Source organism: Strigops habroptila, chromosome 4 (assembly GCF_004027225.2).
Source record: "Strigops habroptila isolate Jane chromosome 4, bStrHab1.2.pri, whole genome shotgun sequence".
Classification (NCBI taxonomy): Eukaryota; Metazoa; Chordata; class Aves; order Psittaciformes; family Psittacidae; genus Strigops; species Strigops habroptila.
Genome location: NC_046358.1, coordinates 10,580,421 through 10,597,527, shown reverse-complemented (window position 1 = coordinate 10,597,527; position 17,107 = coordinate 10,580,421). Strand labels below are relative to the sequence as shown.

Here is a 17,107-nt window from a genome sequence, read left to right as displayed (position 1 = left end):
GGACACCTGAAGCTTAGCTGGTACAAGTACCTCATTCTGCGATTGGAGCCAGCTGAAAGCTGCACTTAATGCTTTTGCTTACTACAGCAAGTGCATTTATATTGCAGAGGAGCACCTCTGTGGATTTCTAAGATGCCTGGGTTGAGTTACTGGCTAATAAATGATTAATTTAAATTAGCAATATGTATTTTAATTTGAAAGCTACAATATGGCGTCATGCTGGTGGGATTCAGGGCTTCTCTGGCTGTTGCTGGGTACTAATAGCTCATCTCCCCTGGCAAAACTGTTGGCTTTGCAACTAGCCGCAAAGCGATTATTTGGTCTGAAATGTTCTGTTGTTTTGCCGCAGTTCTTCACCCACGTTCTTCCATTTTCCTAAACCTGGGATGAAAATCTAAGCTCTGCCATGTGTGATATCAGTGGTTTTAATTGTTAGGACTCTGTAATCTGGCCAAACTCAATCGAAATAAAACTTCAGCTCTTCTGAGGCAATGGAAGATCAGTGTTTAAATTGGCAAACCTCTAATAAATGTGAAATTGTGCTGATCCAAATCCTCATAAAGGTGCTGGCAGCTTGGTCAGATCTTATGCTGTAACTTCTCCAAGTGAAGAAGATTGATGCTGGCTTTGATTTGGTGCTCACTTGCTATGTTTTTACTTACCTTCAAACACTCGGTGTTAGACTATAGAAAGGAGCAGTAGATGACTTCTTTGCCTTTTTCCTTCCCACCCAAGGAGCTAGTTGCAGAAAAGGAGAGGAACGGCTTGCTTACAGCGAAAATGCGAGAGCGGATCAACGCGCTAGAAAAGGAGCATGGCACTTTTCAGAGTAAAATACACGTTAGCTACCAAGAATCTCAGCAGATGAAGATAAAGGTAAATGCTTTAGCAAACTGTTGAACATTATGTTCATGCATAAGCAGATCAATGCTGAAGAATCATTGCTTTAGCCAGGGCTCAGCTTTTGTTGTTTGCTCACACAGAGATTACTACTTACCCTGAACCTTGAATGCAGTGTGCTGGTGGTATCACACATCTACGTGAGGATGGGGAACTTTGTGGCAGTTTTCTTACTTAAAAGAAAGTCAAGGTGTTCTCATGAGTGACTTCTGTAGTCTGTAAAAGACCGGTGCTAGCTAGGCAGTCAGTTACTGATCTAGTTACTTTTCCTTTGTGGTATTCTGCTGAAATATTATTCAATTAAAGTGTAAAATCTAATTGAAATACTCGAGAGAGCCGCTAATGCTGATGATCACTTACTGGCTGATAAATTTAATTTAAAAAATATTATAGTAAGGAGTGACAACATAACATACAGGAAATACCATTGCCTGGGAGAGTGCTTTGCTGAAAATACTTGAAGGGCAGACACCTGTACTTAAGACCCTTGTTACTCTCTCCTGAAGTTGCATTGTAAGGGAATGACCTCAGAAGAGTTTGTTTCATCAGGTTAAAAACTTCTAACTGAAAAGTTTGCGAAGGAAAAAATGGCCCCTCTTATACCAACTTGACTGGTGCTTAGATTTCACATTCTGGTGTTTTCTATTCCTATGTGAATGTCACAAGCATCATGCCCAGCATGTGAACTTTCCAGTTTTAATACTGTATCTTCTGTCTCAGCACTTCAAAGAGAGTAGCATCTCTGCAGTTTTGGAGCAGCACTGTGTTCTCATAGAATCAACTAGGCTAGAAAAGACCTTCAAGATCATGTCCAACCATTACCCCAGGAGAGACAACCACTACCTGGAGCAGAGACAACTTATTTTGAACTTACATAGACAGCTGTGTAGCAGTAGGGCCTTACTGCTGGCTGGGGAGGATGAAGGAAGTGTGGGCATGGCTGCATGGCTTTTGCAAATCCTGTTACCGGCAAAGCTGGAGGAAGTATGCACAGAACCAGTGATGTGCAGAGGAACCGGTGCTCTCGTTCTGCTCCCCCTGCTGATGTGCTGTAGCATTTCAGAGAAGCTGAATCGTAATTGTCAAAGCTTCTAGTCGGATGGGGTTTGTGCCCGTGCTTCTGTTGGGTTCTTGTGTATCTGTTGGCATTAAAAGAAAAAGTGTGTGTGTGGAGAACCCCCCAGCAAACATTGAAGGACTGGCTTGTTACATGTGGTGGCACTGAGCTGGAGGTGGCTGCCCTACAAGGGACTGCTGTGTCCTTCTGCAGTTGGTACGCAAGTGTTGTTGCTTTTTTTTTATATACAAAATCCTTATTGTGAGTCAATCATTTAATGAAACCGGGTCTTGGAAATGGTGTCTGCCATATCTGCAAACTGGCACTGGTAGAGGAAGAAAGTTTTATAGCTGTATGTGCTTGAGGATTTTCAAAGGAGGCTGTTGGGTTGTAACACCAGCTATGCTGTTTTCTGCACATGCAGAGTCCATTTTTCTTCCTTTGCATCCTGTCTTTTTTGTTTGCCCTATTGTGTATGAGGAAAAGCTGAGAGAACTGGGCTTGTTCAGCCTAGAGAAAAGAAGGCTCAGGGAGACCTGATCACCATGTTCCAGTATTTTAAAGGAAGACAGAGACTCCCTTTTGACAAGGAGTCCCGTAGAAAAGACGAGGGATGATGGGTACAAGTTATTCCTGGAGAGATTCTGACTGGGCACAAGAGGAAACTTTTTCACAATGAGAACAATCAACCATTGGAATAATCTCCCCAGGGAAGTGGTGGACTCCCAGACATTGGTCATATTTAAGATTCAGCTGGACAGGGTGCAGGGACATTTAGTCTAGGTCATACTTTGCCTAGAAAGGTTGGACCAGATGATCCTTGAGGTCCCTTCCAACCTGGTATTGTATGATTCTGAAGCAGCCTTGGGTTATCAGGGCTTCTTTCTGCCTCAGTTTGGAACCATGCTGAAAATGCAGTCAATGCATATTATTGCCTAAAAAAGGATCTGTTTCATAATCTTCACTTCAGGATATTAGATGAGGACTAGCCTTTTGCAGTTTGCATGCTATAATCTGTGTGTATGCTATAATAAAAGCTATTTTATACTTTTTCTGCTTTGTTTGAGGGCTCTGTAAACTTCTAATGTTAATGTACAGTACATCTATTTTATTTCCCTTTGGAAAAGTAATATTCTGATAGCCAGTTATGGAGCAATTGGTATCTGAACTAACACTTCTGTAGCCTTTTAAATAAAAAAAGTTGCCTTGTTGAATAGCTTGATAGCTTGATACACTGATATAAAAGGAAATGAGTGCTTTTATTTGAGCAAGAAGGTCTGAGTTGCACAGTTTAGTTTAGGAGTGGGTATGTGAAGAAGGTTGTAAAGCTGCCCCTGTCTCAAAAAAAGTCCACTTAGTTTTATTTGCTTAAACTATTGTGATATCTTATCCACTGTTAGAAGTTGAGGTTTTTATTGCTCCTTACTTTAATTTTGTCTGTAATTGATCTTTCTTTCCCTATCAGTTCCAGCAACTCCGTGAGCAGATGGAGGCGGAAATAAGCCACCTGAAGCAGGAAAATGGTATCCTGAGAGATGCTGTCAGTACTTCTACCAATCAAATGGAGAGCAAGTATGTTAGCAGCTACTCAGAGCTCTGTGTATTTTTAAAGCCTCCCTGAAGAGTTGTTCTGGCTTCTGCTCCTTTTGTTTCCATCTTCTTGGCTATCTCTGAATTTGTGGTTTAACTAAGAACACAGATATTTTGGGCTAGGGAGGTAGCTAATTGTATTTGCGTTGAGCCGAGGCTTTCAAAGCAGATAACTATCTCTTATCAGTTTGAAGCCTGAGCTTTTAGAGAGTGGGTGCTGAGGCTTCAACAGAAGGTGCAAAGTGCTCAGCCACAGTTGGTGTTTCAGGCAGGGTATGTATCCTTTCTCCTGGGGCTTAGGAGAGATGATCCTGAGCATCCAGAGATGCTGGTCTCTTGGGGGAACAGTAGCTCTAAACTTATAAATCAGTCTTGCTGTAAGAAAAAAAGATCAACGCCTTTCAGTTAGTGATACCGCTGGGGATGCACTTGGCTTTATCTGCTGGTGTTGCAAATGTTTGGAGAAACAAAAAGGCATCTCAAGGTTTTGCTTTTGTGAGTTATGACTTAGGCTGTCCCTGAGCTGGCAGAGACGATTTTATGTATCATGATAAAAGCTAAGCACCCTGGTAAGGTGTGTAGTTAGATATGTGGATTGCTGCCAGTGGGCTTGCCTATAGAAAGCAAAACCAACACTTCATATGCTCGTAGATACTGGATTTTTAACTGTTGGAGACTGGAGTGTCAGAATCACTGTCAGGACTGGGAAAGGGCGCTGTATCTTCCTTTTTTGGCTATGCTGTTCTTGCAAAGATGCTGCTTCTATGTGGACCTCTCTGTTAACAGCTTTTGCACAGCTCAGCAGATGTGCATTCTGCTCCCTGTGCATGTCCTGCCAGAGCAGGTCAATATAAGGAGAGCTTAAAGAATAGCATGGGTACCCAGATTTTACATGTTCTGTTCATAGAAATGAAACATCATTCTCTCTTAGACAGTTATCTTGAAAAATCCTTAGTTTAGGCAAACTTAAGATAAAAATAAAATGCTTTTTATTCGCTTGGACACAAAGGTGAGCCTCTTAAAATTCTTCCCTTGAGTTCTATAAATGCATCTTCTCTCCCTAAGTGAGAGAGTACATCAGTATAAGTTAATAGATAAGTCAAGGCCAGGAGGCAACATAGTGTCTGAAGAGATGTGTGCAGTTAGTAGTCCAGGAGGAATAGTCTTGAGTAAGTCTGAGATCACTAGTCTTTTATGGGAAGAGGAAAGAAATACGGATTTCAGTGCAAGACCTTTCCTTATTCTGAGTTTATATAAGCCTGTCCAAATTATGCTCATCAGCTTACAAATATTTTAAAGGAACTGATACTTGAGGCTTGCTGCTGGCCTTTTATTTCTGACTCAGTGGGCTGTAGCTGCTGTGTTGATGGCCAAGGGTACCTGACCTTCATCCCTTTCCTAGGGTGAAGCAGTGATGGGGGGGAAAAAAAGCAACCAACAGACAGTACAGCCCTCTGGCTGCAAATACAGGACTTGGTGTTGATACTTGAGTAGCTGTTGTTATGGCCTATGCTTCTTGTAAAAAAAGCTGTGAAAAACGTTTATTTTTAGGCAGTCGGCTGAACTGAACAAACTGCGCCAGGATTATGCTAGGCTGGTGAATGAGCTGGGAGAGAAGAGCAGTAAGTTGCAGCAAGAAGAGCTCCAGAAGAAGAACGCAGAGCAGGCAGTTGCTCAGCTAAAGGTGACTTGTGTTTTCTCTGTCTGTAGAGTTGCTCTCAAGGCTTTATCTGAGCCAGGTCTGAATCGGGTGGGATGTGAGGTGTGTGAGAATCGCTTTAGCTGTTTCCCTGGACACTAAATCTCTGTCCTCTGTATATGTGCAAGTATCTATTTTCAGATAGGCTGAGCCAGCCTATGAGTTTATTTAATGTTTAATAATGTTTTGTTTAATGTTTATTTTTTTATTCGGGAATCTGGGTTTTGAGCAATTACAAAGCTCCCTGGGAAATGAAACTTAGCCTTTCAGATAAATATCAAATACCTTAAAAAAGTTTCACTGTGATGTTGAACTTTTTTTTCTGTGGGTGCAAAATTCCAGCAAGATTGGAGTTGGAGTTGTTAATCCACAAAGCATTGTCCTTGTATGATTTTATTAGAGACTACAAGCTTTTGCTTAAATATATATTTAAATTTTTAAAGACCTTAAGAGCTAAAATATAAATGGACTGGCTTCTGGATGCACCTCTTTCTTTTTCCTTAGAAGAAAAGGTATTTTGTATTTTTTTTTCGAGAAGAGAAGCCTAGTGTTCTTGGATGTGAATGCCAATCCAGAGTTCATTACTTGTTTCATATTTGCAATTAAGCCTTAGTTACTGGAAGTTCTTCCTGCCTTTAGCCCTTGCAGGTAGAGAGTTGGTATCCAGAGTTGAGACATTTTAATTACTAGATGCGGATTTATGTGATGCTTGGCTAGTCTGCCTTCTAGTGTTAATTCTGAACTTGCAGGGCGAAGATGCTACACTTTCATATTACAGAAACCATCCTGTTAAGAGCCTATAATGAAATTCTGTCCCCAGTTTGCGTTTCAAATTAATAGGCTAAACTACTCTAGGAGGAGGATTACAGGGTACTCTATCTTTCTGATGTGCCCTAATGGAAACAAGAAAATTTTACTTCATTGACATCTGTTTTGGGAATAGCACCAAAGAGATGCATTCTGAATGTTTCAAAAATAAATTAAAGGTTAGACTTCTTTTCATCAACTCTCCCTTCAATGTGAAGGTCCAGCAGCAGGAAGCAGAGAGAAGATGGGAAGAAATCCAGGCTTATCTCAGGAAAAGAACAGCAGAACATGAAGCAGCACAACAAGGCATGTATCACGAAATTCCCCAGTAATGCTTGCTACAGTGATTTGGCTGTTGCCATTTGTGAAAAAGAGTATTACTGAATAAACAGCTTAAATTAAAGCTCAGCTAAAGTCAGTACTGCTTCAGCACCCTGGGGAAATACTGTGTTGTGATACCAGTTAGTTTGAATGCTGATGAGAGAGCTAAACCTTGGCTTGCTGGAATGAGGCTTCTAATCAGCCTCCCTGTTTACAGTGAAAATTATTTCCCCGAAAGCTAAATATTTACTTCTGAATTAAAATCCTGACATTTCTGCTACAGATGTGCAGAATAAGCTTGTGGCCAAAGACAATGAAATCCAGAGCTTGCACAGTAAACTTACTGATACAATGGTGTCAAAACAGCAGCTGGAGCAGAGGATGTTGCAGTTAATGGAGGCTGAGCAAAAGAGAGCTTCTGCGGAGGACTCCATGCAAATGCAGGTGCAGGTAGTATTGCTCAAGTATCTTAAGGGTTTGGTTTTGTCCTCCCACTTTGTGCTATGGAAACATAGTATTATCCATGTAATACTGCTTTAGTAAAGCTTTCCCACTGAATAAAGAATGAGAAAACTGTCTGCCAGTCTGATTTGGCAACTTATGAATTGAGACTTTGTGTGTGGTGCTGTGACCATCTGGGGCCATCTCAGACCTGAGAAGCCCTCTGGGCAAGTCAGGAAAATGTGCTGACCCAGGCAATTTCCCAAGCTGTGAAGTGACGTTATGGTCTGGGGAACAACCTGGAAGAGCATCCATGTACCTTTTGATGTTTGTATGAGCTCTTCTGGAGTGATTTCCTCTGGCGTCAAGTGGTGAGAGGCAGTGTAGACATAGCTCTTGAGGGCTTCAGGGAAACCAAATGGCATACAGTGGGGCAGAGAATATTTTTTTCTGTTGATACAGAACAGGTGGTTGTGCTTCCACTCAAATTGGATGTTCTTAGTGGGGAGAAGAACAGCATCTTTGAAAAGTGTCTGACATGTAAATGCTAAACTGTTCTTACTAACATAATCACGGCTAAGAGCTAATCCTAGCAAAAGTTGACTAGCTGCAGATCTCAGCCTGCTTTTCTTTCTGTGCTTTCTTACAAGGAGCTGATAGAGCAGAATGATGCTTTGAATGCTCAGCTTCAGAAGTTTCATTCACAAATGGCAGCCCAGGTACAGCATGTTCTTTTGTAGTCATGAATTGTGAACTTTCATTAAAAGCCAGATTTTGTTTTGTAGCTGGGTGTGAGATATGTAATGCTGAAAGCAAAGACTTGTTAGCATCCTCTTTTCTAATGTTTCTCAAACTTGTTTAAAACTTAAGCTTCTGCTGTCCTTTTGGGGGAAAAAAATCCACTTATTTCCTTCTGTACTGGCTTTAATTTATAACCAAAGGGTAGATTGCCTTTTTGAATGTTTGTTTTCTGTAGCTTTGCATGTGTACCATTCTATCTTGTGGTTCTTTTGGTCTTTTTGCAGTCCTCCTGTGAACCACCTGATCGTGCTTTTCCCTTGTGCATTAGGCTGAGAAAGTGTCTTATGGTAGCTCCCATATAAAGCTGTTCGTTCATTCCAGCAGTGATTTTTGTGAAGAAAAAACCCCCCACATCCACCACGGAAAAACCCGAACACCCATAAAACCAAAACCACCAAAGCCACACCAAATCTGCACAATGCTTTTCTCAGTTCTCTTAGTATCTAAAATTTTAGTTTGACTAGTTGGTTTGAGGAATTACTTCTGTAAATGCTATGTAAAACCTCAACGTCACTGAAGTTGCTTCCATATAGAGCTAGGTCACAGATCTTTTCAGAAGACACAAGGTGTAGAGTGTTCTATGCAGTTGGGTGCTGCATTCTTTTAATCATGGACATGCTTTATGTAGTTTAAATTCAATGTCAGACTGAAAATGTGTTGTCTGGCTTTAGCTGATGTGCTTTAACCCATTGGGTGGGGAGAGCAGTGGAGGAAGAGGCACTCTGGATTTACAGCATCTTCATGACCTACTCCTCTCTTCCCAGTACAAGGGTTTTGAAAAGAAATTGCTAGGAAGATTTTGATATTTAGCTCTGGCTTACACAAGGAGGCTGTTGGAAGGAAGTGTGTGCTTTCCCCATGTAGCACCGCTGGCAGTGAAAATGGAGGGTTATTCTGCCGCCATGGACAGTGGGTGTGAAAACAGCATTTGGGGGAAGCGAGGTTGCACTGGATATGGCTTTGGACATGAAGGTTTATGAAACTAAGGAGACCCTCTGGGACTGGAACTGTTTATTCCCTTTGATATTTTATTTTTTTTTCCTTCTGCTTTTCTCCATGCTATGATCTGGATAAGGCAGTGTAGGGATTGCTGTTAGAGTCCCATGGGCACAAACTCTGCGACATCCAGGATTTTGGGAGGGTAAGGCTGGATAAGGAAAACCATGTATCTGTAGCACAAATGAATATAGAAGTTCTGCAACAGCTGCTACCAAACTGTGTGTGAAATGGTCTGCAGAGGTCCCTTGATGCTTTGATAACCATGGTGATGGGGGTCTCTTTGTGCCCTGTTGTGGGTTACTGTAGTGACCACATAGGAATAGGCTTTTTCCAGGAGAAAAAAAATGCCATTTGCTGATTTTGTGCTGCTCTTTGTCCTTAACACAAGCCCCGATGCACTGTGCAGGGTTTTCTTTTTTAAATTCGCGTGGTTTGTCAGCAGAATGTCACCTAAAACACTTAATCCATGGGAGGAAAGCGCTTGTGATCCCTGTGACTTGTTTGAACCTAGTAAAGGGCAATTAAGAGGGTGGGGTATTTTTAGGGTTTTTTCCCCTTCGTGTTGCCTTGGGCTAAAGGGGAAGGGACATTAGTATGTGCTGGTATTTCTACAGTGTTCCTTAGCCAGGAAATAGTTGGAAGCGTCCTGTGCCAGTTTAAAGTAACTAGGCAAATCTTACAATCTATTCCTGGTTCACTGGAGATGATAGTTCTTTGACTTGTTTTACTTTCAGCTTTTTTTTTTTTTTCTTTTTTCCTTCTGCAGACCTCAGCTTCAGTCCTGGCAGAAGAACTACATAAAGTGTGAGCATTCATTTCTTTTGGTATCTGGGAGGAGTGACAGGCTTTTAATGCATGCCATCTTTCCTCCATGCATGTGCAGTGCATATGGGAGGGACTGTTGAAGGAAATACTGCTGTCTATGCTTTTAACTTCTCACCATGAGATTGACTTGAGAGCTGGGAAACTGCTTCCTATGGATTTCCCTTCAGTGTCTGGCCTCAGGTTTGGAGTCTGTTGTGCATGGCTCTATATGCTACACAGAAAGCAGTGTCTACTCTTTTGTTTACCACTGCGTATGTGCAGGGAATCAGTCCAGCATGCAGGAATGTGCGTGACCATGAGAACTGTTAATATTTGGGCTATCTGGTGGTGCCAGGAGACTTCTCCCCTTGGGAAATGGGTAGTTGTTGTGTTTCAGAGCTAGAGAATGTCTCATAAATTTTGGCAAGCAAACAGCTTTTAAAATGGATAGAAGAGCTTTTGGACCGAAAGTGTACTGTCAGCAGGATTTAGAGTAGAAGCTGGACTTAAAGGCCAGCATGTATTTTGTGTTTAGCCTGCTACTTCATGCACCACTTTCATCTAAGACCTTTTAGCACTGATATGTCATCACTTCTCATTTGTGTAGGATTGCGGAAAAGGACAAACAGATAAAGCAGATGGAGGACTCATTAGGCAATGAACATGCCAGCTTAACCAGCAAGGAGGAAGAGCTCAAGGTATAATAAAACCATGTGTAAATACCAGCTGATACACAGAGAGGCGTATTGGTTGCATGTACAAAATTAAGCCTGCAAAGCCTTTGCATCTAGAAACAGCTCTTTCAGCTATAAGCCTGCTGATGTTGCTCTTCTAAGCAAGGCTTGGTGATGGGAAGCTGTTGATAAGAAAGCTCGAGGTTTTTCCTTGCTGTTACGAATAGAGTCCTTCAAAAAGTAATCCAAAATACTTTGCAGTGGAGAGTGAACTTACCTTAAATACTGTCTCTATGCAAAGTGCAAGTATATTTCTTTTTCTCCTCCTTTCAGGTCTTACAGAATATGAATCTCTCTCTGAAATCAGAAGTACAGAAGTTACAGGCTCTAACAAATGAACAGGTAAAAGAATTGTTTTATTAAATATTTAATTTTACTTCCCACTGCCTATTCTGTCATGAATGCAAATGCAGATCCATTGGCTTTAAGCAATCTGTGCTTAACCACATTAAAGGTGTGAGGCTACTGAATTGGGCTAATACATGATTCCCTGGAGTTTTTACAGCTGATGGGAGGCCTACTTCTTACTCTTCTCTCACCAGTGAAAACTTTCTTATTTGGATATCCAAGTCACTGAAGCAATTTGCTTGTTTGGTTTAAATTTGCAGGCATGTGGAGTGCAGGACACTTCACAGGAGTGAACACAACTGTGCTTGAATATGCAGTCTTGGCATTTGTGTGCAAGGGTCATAAGCATCCTTCTAAAAAAAACTCCAAAGCACACAACACCCCTTCTCCCCCGCCTCACCGTAGGTACCTTTTTAGAACCAAAGGTAATGCTGTCCCTCTGTTACTGCTGTGTGACTTATGGTTCATAACAGAGGTGGAAATGAAATGTTTAATTAGAGATAATCCTGGTTGTCAAATGCATATTTTTGAGATCTTTTTTCCCTTTGCGCAATTGTGTTCTTGCCTGGTATACATTGGTGTTTTAAAAGTGCATGAAGACAAGCTTGCCCCTCATTCTTGCTGGTGAGTCATGTGCTTAGAGGCCAAATGACTTATTCCAGCTTTTTAATATTGTGGAATGAAAGGTTGATTGAATCATGTGATGTATCTTAAGTCTGTGTTAATCCTCTTTATATCTAGGCTGCTGCTGCACATGAGCTGGAAAGGATGCAGAAAAGGTAAATAGCTCTGGGATTTGATAAACAACGTTCGCTGGTCTTTAATGTTCTTTTGAATCAATGCTTTTTGTAAGACTTGGATGAGGAAATGTATTTAACTGTTCTGCCGTGTCTCAGCATTCACATCAAAGATGACAAAATAAGAACTCTTGAAGATCAACTTCGAGAAGAGCTTGCTCAGATTTCAAACACTAAAGAAGAATTCAAGGTATGATATAGAATAGCTGTTCTTGTGCTTATTTACAGTAAGCTTTCCAGACTTTGGAGGTTGTTGAGCATTTCATACAGTTGAATGTTGATTTGTAAAATAGAACTTACTTGTGGGTGTTAAAGTAAATTATGGTATTCTGTTTGCAAGGCAAGAGCAATGTGGGATGTCACAGTCATAACAGTGCAGCAGAGTAAGAGATGGGGTAACACAAGTTAAACCTGGTGTCTGCATTTGTTAAGAGTGAAGTCTTTGAAATCTGGAAGGGGAGGTTGTTGAGTAAAAGGTATTGCTGTATGCTGTTTTCCTGCATTCTACCTTCTAATATGACTTTCAAGGCCTTGGTGTGAGCCTTTGTTTTTGTTGCTTGGATTATCATGTTAGGTTTCTTGTTTTCTTTTTTGTTGTTTTCTGTCAAGGTGGGTGTAAAAATGCTTATTCTGCTCTCGCCATCTTCTAAGTGGTTTCTCATGAGGCTGCAGCTAAATTGCCAAAGCTTTTAGATCTGACATCTGAGGTCTGCACAGCAAAGCTGGTACTTGCTTCAAGATGGTGTGTACAGAGAGCAGCTTAGCTCCTCCTTGCCCTCTGCCACCTTAGGTTTTTTCTTCTGAACTTTAGCTGTTAGAAATAGATCTGCTTCCTGAGAAAAGTGATGCCTCCATCTTTTTAACTCCTTTAAAGCCTGTGTTGGCTAGTGCTGCTCTTCTGATGTTTCTGGTGAAAGGTCACTCACTCTGAATCTCATGATGTCAAGTTGATAGGTTTGCTAGTGGGGAGCAAAGAGGAGGGGTAGTGGAAGAGGCAGCATGCTTTTGTAGGAGAAGCCGTGCCTCATGAGTCTCCTGGAGCTCTTTGAAGGTCTTAGTGAGCAGGTAGTAAACTTGATTTATGTATTAAAGTGGCACTTTCAAAGAGGTTTTGATGAGTGCTTTTCAAGGCTCTGTAGTTTCTCTAAGCTGTCAGAGAATAAGAGGGAAGAATTTTTGCTCAATTGATAGAATAGGAAACAACTACAACTTCAGCTGATTTTTGTAGTAAAGCTTTTGTAATAAAACTATCAGCCGAATCTTCAATGAAGCTGGATAATAGGTGTATAAGTGGTCTGGAAAGGGGAGTGGGAAGAGGTGACAGGCTTGAGTAAGTTGGCAGGTCTCAAGTTGCTGTGACTCTTGGGGCTTTCAGCATGGTGGAACGTTTTAAAATAGCAGGTGAAGTGGAGAAAATGAATACAAGGAGGAATAATCTGAACTTCCTTTAGTGCAATGGTTTCAGTAGTAACTTTTACCCAGCAAAAAGGCTGTAGAGGTGTTGTGGATGGTTATGTGCTGAAATCAGCTCAGTGCTGAGTAATGGCAAAAATCATCTGGAGGCCATTCTAGCAGTTCTTGAGAACAGAGAACTGAATGTGGATCACAGTTGTCATGACACTGTGGAAATCCATAGTGTATTCTCAGCATGAATTATTATGTGCCCTTCTAGTCTCCTTTCTGTCTTTGATTCCAAACATAAGCCACACCAGTTCTATACTAAAAGCTTCCACTGCGGAAGTGCTGCTTTTTCCTATGCACATGAAAGAGGGAAAAGCCATGTTCAAACAGACCAATTCTTTTGATCCTTACCGCTGCTGTCCCTTCTTGCTTGTGTTGTCCCTGTAAGGCTTTGGGTCTCAGGCGCAGATCGTGTGTCCTGCTTTTTTACTTTTGTAAAGCACCAGGCAAGTCTTTAAAAAGACTGTAAAACAAAAAGCAATAATAGGGGAGGATTTTAAAATACTGAGGAATCCAGACAGGCAGCCTGTCTATTAAGGACTGCTGTGTCTGTTATACAGAGCAGGAATGCTGGAGGGGAGGCACGTGTGTCTTCCTGATTCACCTCCTTCCAGTCAGACCAAAGTGTAGGAGCTGTGCAAACCCCTTTGCTGCTGGACTGCCAACTTCTTGCTATGCATCCTCAATGTTAAGGCAGCTGAAGAGAAATAGAGAGGTGATCCTGGACCATTTGCTTCACCAGATGAGTGCTTTGTAAAAGGCAGCTATCGAGTCTTGGCATGATGCTGATACTGCTTTAGGAGAAAAATGCAGTTTCTCTTGCCTCTCTCACTTGGTACTGTGTGATTTTCTGCGAGGGAATAAAGATGGTAACAGCTGAATTTCTCCTGGAAACATAAGGACAGAAGAGCAGAGAATAATACAGAAGAGCAAGAAAGAAGGGGAAAGGGGTCTTATAGCTTCAAAAGAATTCACTATAATGACTTCTGTGCTGCTTAATTATCTCATTACCAATATGAAAATGCTGTAGGTACGGTTTGCAGTTCTGAACTGATAAAATGTTTAAATTTATTTCCAGGTTCTCAAGGATCAAAACACAACTCTGCAAGCTGAAGTTCAGAAGCTGCAGACTCTCCTGTCTGAGCAGGTATAGCCAGTATTCACTGAGCTTATATCAAATACCTTCTGTTCTTTTTAACTTCTTCAGTATTCTTTTTTTTTTTTTTCCTTAAGCTGGCCCTAGGCTGAGCTGGTGGTTGTCAAAACCTGTTGCTTTTTAGGTATTTTCCCTTCTATGGAAAGTAAGGCAGTTGTGACTGTCTTCTAGAGCTAGACAAGCGTGTCCAAACAAAATGTGGATTTTTTTTTTTTTTTTCCTCCTCCCCTTAAGAATGCTAGCTGAACAGAAGCAAGATCTTATTTCTTCAACCTCTCCCAGTTTTATTGGCAATTTTTATGGGATTTTTTTTTTATTCCAGAACAGTCAGCCCTTTTGGGGAGAGGGCTCTTACTTTGGGGCAGAGAGACCAAAGTAAGATCTTTACCCTATTTGTTTTCTTCCATCCTGGAATGAATTCTCAAACCAGTAGTAACCAAAGAACAGACCCATGGAATGAGAAAACTATTTACCCTGTGATGTCTTTTGAGTCTCCTCTTCTATATTTTTGCCCGTAGCACACCTGCAGCCAGTCTGACTGGTACTCACACAGGATGCCGCAGGCTCAAAGCAGTTGTGTTGCTCAGCCCCATCTCCTTTGCAAGTGTTGCCTGGGAGAGCTCTTGTGAACACCCTTGACCTTGTACCATTACAGAACGAGAACTTCTTGAAGCACTGGAAAAAAGACTTGTGGGGCAGGAAACTTCTTTTCTGCACTGGTGTCTGCTAGCCAGCAGATCCCTGTCTGGTTCAGCTCCCTTTCTTCTGGTGGAGAACCAGATTTGCAGCCTTATTCCCCTGGGTCTGGCTGATTTGGTGTCCTGTCTGAAATAGTGGGCTGATCTTTCTTGGTAGCCTGTCTTGTTTCTCGTGCGGTCTCTCACAGTGTGGTGTTTTTGAGAAGTCACAAACGGCCTGCTGAGTGAACCTCAGGTGGAGCTTGTGGTTTCAATAAATACTCAAAAGGGGCAGATTTTTCAAGTACTCGGCTGCTATGGATTAGATGCCGCATAATGCTTGGCATGCTTGACACTCCCTACGATCAGTGAGATCCTGTGTACCACAGCATCTTGTCACCGGAGCTCCTGTAGTCCATCTGTAAAATCATCAAGGCATTTGGGCTGGACCTGTAATTCCCCTGAAAGACTGACATCTTTCCATCATCAATATTAGACACACATGACATGAGGACATTCTCCCTCTACTTTATTTTCCCTTCTGGATTAGTCCGGTAACTAAGCTGGTTAAATTGATGCTCTCTGGTTATTTGTGTTCTTAAAATCACAAAACGTTATTGATCCAATTAATCATCACTCTGTTGTCTCTTTTATAGGCAAAAAAAGACTTGTTAGAGCAGATGGAAAGAAGGTGAGAAACTTTTTTTTCTTTTGAATCATGAACTAAAGATTCAGTTTTATTGGCAGTGAGGTTACTGTTAGCTAAACTGCCCTCAAAGGTTAACTCTTTTTCCTAATACTACTTTTGGTTTCTCAGCATGAGAGAGAAGGATGATAAAATCAAGACAGTTGAAGAGCTGCTTGAGGCAGGACTCATAGAAGTGGCTAATAAAGAGGAGGAGCTGAAGGTAAAAATCTCTTATATTGTGTTTTAATGGGGAAGTAGAGATTAAGTGCTCTTGTGGAAAGTGTGTGTTTGAGTGCTCATAGTGCAGTCTGAGATCATTCCCTTTGAATAGGAAAGGCATCTTGTTGGAGACAAGGTTAAAATCTTTTTGGTAAGATAGACTAAGCATTGACCATTGATGGTGTACAATAAGTGCTTCTCTCTGCTTAGTCTTGGGCAGATTTTGCTAGGATGCATACCTGATGTCTTTTGGAGTAAAGCGAGTACATCTTGAGAGCAGTATGTTTGCAGTATGAGACTCTTGCCTCTTTTTGCTTAGTTGGTAATCTGAACGGTTAAATGGATTATCAACTAGTGACACTTCTGGAATGATGCTAAAGGCATTTCCTTTTTCTGTTTAAGAAGCAGCTAGTGATGAGTAGTCTGGAAAGCCAGTGCAAAAAAATCCCTGTCTGCTTTCTTAATGTCCCTAAATTCCAGGTATATCGCTGACACCCCTGTACTGGGGAGGAGTAGCACACTAGCAAACTGTGAGGTTACTATTGCTATACAGCCAAAGATGTGAGCACATCACCTTGATGTCTCTCTGGACTCCAGCTTCCTATAGATTGAAGTCGACTTGGAGTTGTCTGTAATGAATAGTTAGTTCATTGAATACTTTGGCTCCAACAGGTGCAGAGGGGGTCTCTTTCAGACTTTCAAAGTCTTTCACTTGTTCTGAAAGAACTTACTTTCCTTCAAGCTTAACACTTTTTTCCCCAGAAAATGAGTCTTTCATTATCTGTGTGTCTGCTTTCAAAGGCACTGCGAACGGAAAATTCGTCCTTGAGAAAAGAACTTCAAAGTCTGCAAATTCAGCAATCGGAGCAGGTAGTACTTTTCATCTAAAACTTTTATTACACCTAAACTAAATCTGAAAGGATCTTGCTGTGGTTGCAGAAGTCAAGGGAAAAGGTGAAGATGTCTTTGAAGCCTGTTGGCAAAGACTCCTGTTTTCTTCCAGCATTGGTCTGGAAGCTGGTATTTCTGTCAGATATTTGCTTTGCTTAAGTGTCAGAAACGTGGCAGATGTAAAGGTTCCAATCGACAGTGGTTCTGGGTTGGTGTGAGTGGAAATGGCTGTGGGTTGCTCTTTTTTCCAGAAGCCTGTGCAGCAAGCATGGCTGGTAGGCAGCTCATAACCACATCAGTTTCATTATGCGTATTTGAGCTTTCTAATGTTAATCCACACTTGTGCAGTTGTGACTTAGCCCCTTTATGTCTCTGTTCAGTGACACTGTCACAGTATTATTGTTTTTGATGTGCACTTGGTACTGATCAGGAAGCGCCTTTCCTTGACATCCAGCTCTATTTGGTCAGCTCAGAAGGGCACTTAGTTTCTACAAAATGATTTATGGGAAAGGAGAAGCATAATAATTGTGGAGAGGTGTACGGTAGTGCCAGTATGAAGAGGTTAGTGATCAAATGCTGGTCCTGAACCTCAGCCTTTCCTGGTGAAGATGGTGTGGGTTTGCTTTTGTTTTCCTGGAACTTGCAGCAGACTTGGTGTTATTAGTTTGCCAGGAACTAGAGACCTACAGCTAATTTTCAGGAGCAGTCAGATACATA

The 17,107-nt window shown here is 41.5% G+C and overlaps 1 protein-coding gene across 11 annotated transcripts in view; it reads left to right on the top strand.

The window, feature by feature from the left end:
- KTN1 (kinectin 1) overlaps window positions 1–17,107 on the top strand; it is a 79,791-nt gene that overhangs the window by 37,081 nt on the left and 25,603 nt on the right. For all 11 annotated transcript variants that reach the window (XM_030483194.1, XM_032919883.1, XM_030483196.1 and 8 more), the window contains exons 7-21: window positions 736–876; window positions 3,423–3,529; window positions 5,099–5,231; window positions 6,272–6,359; window positions 6,658–6,824; window positions 7,466–7,534; window positions 9,382–9,419; window positions 10,027–10,117; window positions 10,427–10,495; window positions 11,243–11,280; window positions 11,398–11,488; window positions 13,838–13,906; window positions 15,249–15,283; window positions 15,410–15,500; window positions 16,301–16,369. In XM_030483194.1, coding sequence (XP_030339054.1) covers window positions 736–876; window positions 3,423–3,529; window positions 5,099–5,231; window positions 6,272–6,359; window positions 6,658–6,824; window positions 7,466–7,534; window positions 9,382–9,419; window positions 10,027–10,117; window positions 10,427–10,495; window positions 11,243–11,280; window positions 11,398–11,488; window positions 13,838–13,906; window positions 15,249–15,283; window positions 15,410–15,500; window positions 16,301–16,369 — 1,296 coding nt within the window. The remainder of the gene's footprint in view (window positions 1–735; window positions 877–3,422; window positions 3,530–5,098; window positions 5,232–6,271; window positions 6,360–6,657; window positions 6,825–7,465; window positions 7,535–9,381; window positions 9,420–10,026; window positions 10,118–10,426; window positions 10,496–11,242; window positions 11,281–11,397; window positions 11,489–13,837; window positions 13,907–15,248; window positions 15,284–15,409; window positions 15,501–16,300; window positions 16,370–17,107) is intronic.